At 40.6% G+C, this 7,008-nt stretch overlaps 1 protein-coding gene across 2 annotated transcripts; it reads left to right on the forward strand.

Annotated features, from left to right (window-relative positions):
• The first annotated feature begins 327 nt into the window (after window positions 1-327).
• On the forward strand, window positions 328-3,146 carry LOC112280686 (5'-adenylylsulfate reductase-like 3). Of its 2 annotated transcripts, none has more exons than XM_024516483.3 (5): window positions 328-454; window positions 927-1,448; window positions 1,714-1,901; window positions 2,030-2,154; window positions 2,445-3,146. In XM_024516483.3, exons 2-5 carry the CDS (start codon window positions 1,173-1,175, stop codon window positions 2,954-2,956), a joined length of 1,101 nt encoding a protein of 366 aa, XP_024372251.1. In that variant the 5' UTR covers window positions 328-454; window positions 927-1,172; the 3' UTR covers window positions 2,957-3,146. The 2 variants fall into 2 exon arrangements, with proteins under 2 accessions (XP_024372251.1, XP_024372249.1); XM_024516481.2 differs by having other exon boundaries at window positions 436-559.
• The last annotated feature ends 3,862 nt before the right edge of the window (window positions 3,147-7,008 follow it).

The raw sequence follows: 7,008 nt of genomic DNA on the forward strand, positions 1-7,008 counted from the left end.
TCCAACACCCCCCCCCGCAACCATCTGCATGGCTAGTGGTGCAGAAAGAGTGAAGTCCATTGCTGCCGTTGCGGGGGACTACAAACCCGGGTCGCTCGGATGAGAGTCAAGTATCCTAACCCTCTTGACTTCAACGGATGAGAACAACTGCCCAATCTGCTGCCGCCAAGCACTACTTTTTCGGTCGACAAACCGTCCCCTCCTCACGACTGGCTATGCCCTCCGAAGCTTCATGTTCGCAGATGAAGCAAAAAAAAGTACGAGGAAGAAAAAGGCCAAAAAGCCGTGGAATCGTCCACGCTGGCAGCAGGACTAGAGAAGGGTGGGAATGAAGCTTCAAGGACATTACGGAGCCTGCCCGTGTAGCCCCCCCTGTCCCAGCCCGGCCCGACTCTGAAGTGAAGGGAATCAAGCTCCAATGCTCAAAACCCTGCTTGCTCTGCGTCACAGATTGGTATCGCCATGCCCCCTCGTTGGATTTGCAAATTTTTGCTGTATTCTCCGATCGAGGTTGTTGATTTAGCGTCGCATTTTGTATCCAAAGCGTTCTTCAGACAAGGTACTGAGATCACGCTTTTCTCCAAACTTTGCTGTAATGCTTGCGGTGACTATTCAGCGCTGTGGCCGAGTGATTGTTGCACCGTGTACTTTGGAACTGTGTAGCCCTTTGCGTCTTCTAGGGTGCGTTGTTCTCATGCTGTTACCACCATCGCCTGGGCATCTATTGATTTCCATGTAGTTGGTTAGGTTTGGAGTGTGAATTCGTAGCTTCGGGGTGGTTTTAGGGTTTTGGAGATCAGGTAGAATGCGTTTGTGAATTAGATGATTTTAGGGCTTGTTCCGTTGGAATGTATTTGAGTTTTCCTTTTTGTCTGTTTTTTTCGCCTTCTTATGTCGTTGAGGTTCGCCAAGTTGTTTTGTTTCAGGCTTTTTGCGTTCAGGGGTTAGTGTTTCTTATCACGAAGGCGAAAGGAGCAAAGTCTTTTCTTTTGCAGTGGACGCTGGCCTGCAGACATGGACTCTAGAGTAACATTCAGCTTGTAGACTTTTATTTCTTTTGGAGGGTCTTATGATGGACTGTCCTGAGTTTATTGCATTTTAATTTGAGGGAAGAGATTAGTGGTAGATTTTTCAGAAATTAGGATTCAGGTCGAGACGTAAGCGATAGTTTCATGATGTACTTCCGATGCGTGATTCAATACTTACCTCAGAAGCCTACCAACATATGTGGTTTGTTGTGTGCGATTTTAATCGTGAGCTTATCGAGCACCCGAGCCGATTCAGGGACTACGCATTCCATTTCCTTGTCGAATTATCACTGTCCTGCACCGACACTTCAGGAAACATTGGCTCCTCCTCTGGGTTTCTGCAGTTTCGATACTCAAGCTTTCTCATTCAAGCACAATCATGCTGCCTCTGACCAGCCACTATCCGCTCGAGTTGCGGAGGTAATTGTCATGTTTTTCGTCATATTGAGACCATGCCCACAATGTTATTTGCTTCTGATGCAATTACTATATGTTCTTTTGGCAGCCCTCTTGAACAAGGTCGCTGAGAGGCTTGTCATCTATGTTCATTTCTTTACAGTTGGTTCTCTTGCTGTGCCTTAGACATTTTGATTTGAATTTAGTCGTGGCTGGTTACTCTTAGCGAAGCCATATTTGATGTGTGGATTCTATTTTGCACTGATTGTCGTGTACATTTGTTGTGCAGTTGAATGAGACTACGTTGGAAAAAGCGTTAGACCTGGTGCACAGTAGCAATGGGACGTACATGGCAGTGCTCCATTATGCAACGTGGTGCCCTTTTTCGAGACAAGTGCGTCCTGTGTACGATGTCCTATCCACAATCTTCCCCACTGTCCACCATGTGGCCATTGAAGAGTCTTCAGTCAGGCCGAGGTGAATCTTTTACTCAACTCTTCTGAAACTTTTGTGGTAAGGTTCTTGATCCAATGGTTTCATTTCAATGCCGGAAGTTCAGACGCTCATGGCTTGTCACTAATTAATTTCGGTGGCCAATTTGGTAGTGTTCTGTCTCAGTATGGAGTCCACAGTTTCCCAGTGCTCTTTATGCACAACAGAACTGCAAGGGTGCGTTATTATGGACCTAGACAACTCGAATCCTTAATACTTTTTTATCAAAACTATACAGGTACTTACTTCATGGCATTAACTCCTTTTTTCTTTTTTCTTTGTTAATTTTTAAAAACATTTTACGGTGTAGGGTTTAGCCTCTTCTAAATGTAATAATAGTGAGAGCTTAATTGGTTGATGTATCATTGGCCTCCCCCCCCCCCGCCCCGAGTGCCGTTCCGGCTCAACTTTGGTTCACATATGAATGTTATTATGTGTAGTATCTCAGCATTAATATTCGCATTTTAAGCTTTTAGTTTAATTCGTTCTTTCGATCACAACCTTATACAGTTCGCATTTGGTTTACAGGCTTGAAGGCAAACGAAGGTCAACCAGGCAGAAAAGAGGATTGCGCCTTTGCAAGATTGGTTTATGATGCTGGCACTGAAATGAAAGAAGGCTGTCCCTATCCTTGGGCAATATCACCCGAGAAGTGGCTGCAAGATGATATGTACCTGAATCTTGCAGTAGTGTTCTTAGTACTGAGGTTAGTTTACGTTTTGATACCTGCTGTCTTGATAAGGTTGAAAGAACACTGGGAGAATAGAGACTACACTCAAGCGCCTCTAAGTTCAAATTACCCTAATACATCTAATGAAGGAGGTTCCTTGCTGGGGAATGCAAGCCAAGTTAGTGATGATGCGGACACTGAAAAGCAAAGAGCTGGCTCTGCAAATGGATTGAACGATATATCCGTATCTAGCTGGTCTTCTGCTCAAGCGGTTACGCAATCTAGCTCTGCATCCAGCGCTGAAAGCAGCTCAAGTCGAGCTGGATCTCCAGGTGAGGTGTATGATATTGGTGAAAAAGAGATGTATTAATTAATATGTAACAAAGTAGCTACACACAATTCAGACTCAGCAGTGCTTTTATACACCTGAGACTGTCGGCATGATATATTCGAACACTATAATGGTTTCTGTGCTGCATTCCTTATGGAGTGTCCGTGTAATTTACTTCAATGCTTTTCTATTTCAAGTACTTCAAAGAATGTTTCATTCACATTTTCCATATTCGCTTCAAATGAGTCCGCACGTTGTGAAGTACGCTTGGATATTTTTGTCTACAAAGGTTTCTTCTGAAGATACAGTTGCTTCTTTGAGGAGACTTTTAGGTCAGAATGAAGGCTCTTGAAAAACAGGTACCTGTCGAGTAGACTTCATGCTACCACGTGGCTTGGTTTGTCCTGGTCTAAAATCCAGCAACAGATTATTTAGCTGCTGTTTGTCTCACCAACTAACGGTTTAGACAATGAACCCAGTAATTCGAGTTTTGAATTTGGCTAGGATTTCAATTCCTCTCTCCTTACAAGGATTAACATGTTACATGCATCATTGCTTTTAAGATGTGAGGAGTTTATTAAGGGTTGTGTGCTGCATTACCGAGTGATGGTGCACTATCAAGCTCAGCCTGTGGCTTCGTGTAACTCAAATATCCTTTGTACTGTGAGGCATTTGGGCTCAAGTTTGGACCACTTTGACATGAAACTGTCGCTTAAAATGGCCTAAAGCAGTGATTATGTAAAGTCTTACATCGAACTCAGTTAACCTTCATGAGAAGAAAAAGATGACGATAACAAAATTTACGTTTGCTATTTGAATTATGTAATGTTTTAGATCATTACATATTATCATATCAAAAACAAGATTGATATCTTGCTTTAAGATTTCAAACAATAATTTTTAAAAGTGACACTGAAATGTTTGTTACAAAGTGATACAGATACCAATTCTTTTATATAATTATATCTTTAAAGTGCTATAACGTATACTAGTATTGGAGCCATTTGCTTTGTTTTGGGAGTAATGTGTTAATATAGATTATTAATGTACAAGATGCATCTTTTTATACTAGGATGATAAAGAATAATCGACATAAAAATTGAATTCTATACTAGAACCAATGATTGAAATTGTAAAAATTTAGATTTAAAAATTTAAATAAAATTCTTTTTATTTTAAATTTATTTGTATGTGTGTATTTTTATTTTTATTTTATTTTAATAGTTACTAGCAACTTTTAGCACAAGGTTTCTACATTATTACTACCAAAATGTTCGTAAAACCTAGAAAGCTAATATATGTAGATTTCTGCCACATGAAATCCTATTGCCAACAATATAAAACTTTGCTTATATGATATTGAAATATAATTTTATATGTGTATTTTAATACAAACATTTGTGTAGAAAAAAAATATATATGTATTTATTACAACTTTATATTTTTGAATGATGTAAGCAAATATGCAAATGGAGTCTTAAGTCAATAATTGAAGAATCTTGAGTACACACACACACTTATACACAAACATATATATATATATATATATATACTAGTGGTTAAATCGATTGGCTTTGTCAATGTTGAGTATGCTTTTGGCAGCCAATAAATAAAAAAATTAAAAATACATATATATACCTTGACAGCCAATCAGTGCCACATACTGCGATTAAGAATATAATATAATATAAAAAACGGCCCCACATTAGCTACGTCAGCTATGTGTGGATCAAGTTCATTTGTGCCGCTGTTGGCACCGTCACCACCACCAACATGGCCCATCCCATCCTTTGATTCCAATACCTGGGTAATTTGGTAGTAACTGGGTTTATCCACCTTATTGCTCTAACCAATAAGATTTTTTGATGTTACATACAAACATAGGTAAAAATTAAAATGGAATTGATTTGTTATTAATTTCACTTCTTCTAATAAGATTTGTCAATGTATTTTCAAATTAGTCAATTTTGTGCCTTCTTGTGAAGTTGCAATTAAGTTAAGTTTCAAAGAATTCTTCACGTAATAAAACCATCTTGGTAAGTGCAATCATATACCATTTAAAACTAATAATTTTATAAATGCTATATTTGTCTATAATCCAAAGTTTTAAGCTTTGCATGCCCTTTAAATCTTAAATTTTATTAAAATGACATTGATTACCTTTGATTTTGATATATATATATATATATATATATATGTTAAAATAATCCAAACTTTTACTAAATTGACCCACCTATCTAAATTGCAACCTGTCCCCGTTCCTAGTCCCCATCCCAGTTCCCTCCGTTCCCATCCCCCATCCCTGTTCCGCCCGTCCCGACCCCCCTTCTCCCCTCCTCAATCGTCGTCGTTGTAGTCGTCTCCCCATCTCCCAACTCGCGGGACGGTCTCGAAGGTCTCGATAGTGAGAAGAGGGCAACTGGGGGTGGGGGTTGTGGACGCAAAGTATGAATCACATTGGCTTAGTTACTCCCAGTTTCAACATGGGAAGTGTGTCATTCACTCGTACATTGTTCATCTCGATCATAAAACTTTTCCATATCTTCCTCACCCATACCCAAAGAAATTCCAGCAGATGAGCCCAAAAATAGTCACCCTAGAGAGTGACACCATTTGCAGACTAACACAAATTGTGCAATGCAACTCCCTGAAGAGCAACGACGATGCTCCACCGAATCTTCACTTGATCTTCTGCCTGCATTGTTGGCTCTGCATTGATCAGCACACAGGAGGCGTGGAGCAGAATTGTTAACAGAAAGGAAGGGAAGAGCACTCCGTAGTCCTGTGCGAACTGGCCGACATCACAGCGACGTGTGTATGCACAGACAGTGAACGGCAGTGACAAATTCTCTCCAAGAGGCTCCACTAATTAAAGCTTCAAATCAATGCTACTCTCAAGCACTGGTCCGGTCAGCACTGGTTCCTGTTGTCTCCCTCAAAAAACCTTCTTCTTGGGAGAATCCTAACGTTGTATTCATAAGCGACGACGAAACTTGTGAAGCAGATCACTGAGCGTCATACCGTCGTGATGGGATTCCTGGTCTGAAGGGTTGTGCCTTCGGAAGTCTCCGATCATGGAATCAACCACAGCAAGGTACCGGTGGTCACGGCCTGGTTGGATGCAGCTTGATCGACCTGCCTAGAAAACAAGCTGCAGACGACCTCGCCATGATGGAGGTGATGCAGGTCCAGCAACGGAGCCAGCAAACTAGTCAAATTAACTACAGCAGAAAATACTGATTTAGCAGAGGAATTGGCTTTGAGGGCGGCGATGGTGACAAGCAGAGACGGTGGACGATGGAAGAGGTCGCCGAATGCAATAGCCCATTATAATAATATACTCTTTAATGGACGCCGCACTCGCTGAGATTGCATCGGCATCAGTCACCTTCACTGTCATTGCTCCTCCGATAAGCGGCACGGACGCCGACCCAACATGCACTCTCACACACAAATACATTTACAGTATATATATATATATATAAATATTCATGCACAGATATGTAACTGGGCACTCTTCCTTGATAGGCTAAAGCTGTGGTGACCCCGATGCTCCGATCGTGTGAAAATCTAACACTGTCCACCCTTCAGTGAACTAGCACACACTATGCGTCCACAACCCCCACCCCCAACCGCCCTCTTCTCGCTATTCAGACCTTCAAGACTGCCCAGCGAGCTGGGAGATGGGGAGACGACTACTGCGACGACGACTCAGGACGGGGAAGGGGGTCGGGACGGGCGGAACGGGGATGGGGGATGGGAACGGGCGGAACCGGGATGGGTTGCATTGATGGTTTAGACAGGTGTGTCGATTTAGTAATAGTCTCGATCATTTTAATATTATATGATTTATTTTCATATATATATATATATATATATATAATTATTTTAAAGCTTTAAATCTTTATAAAAATACATGAGTGCAAATTTAAAATTAAAGAGGACTTATTAGTAGATATTCAAAACTTCTTTTTGGTTAATTACACTTGTTACAAAATTTATTAAAAAATTTTAAAATAAGAAAATTACATAGATCAATAAATTAAGAATTTTTTTTACTCTACATCTCTAATTATTATTGCAACATTTTA

This window comes from Physcomitrium patens, chromosome 3 (genome assembly GCF_059467195.1).
Source record: "Physcomitrium patens ecotype Gransden chromosome 3, ASM5946719v1, whole genome shotgun sequence".
NCBI classification, from domain to species: Eukaryota; Viridiplantae; Streptophyta; class Bryopsida; order Funariales; family Funariaceae; genus Physcomitrium; species Physcomitrium patens.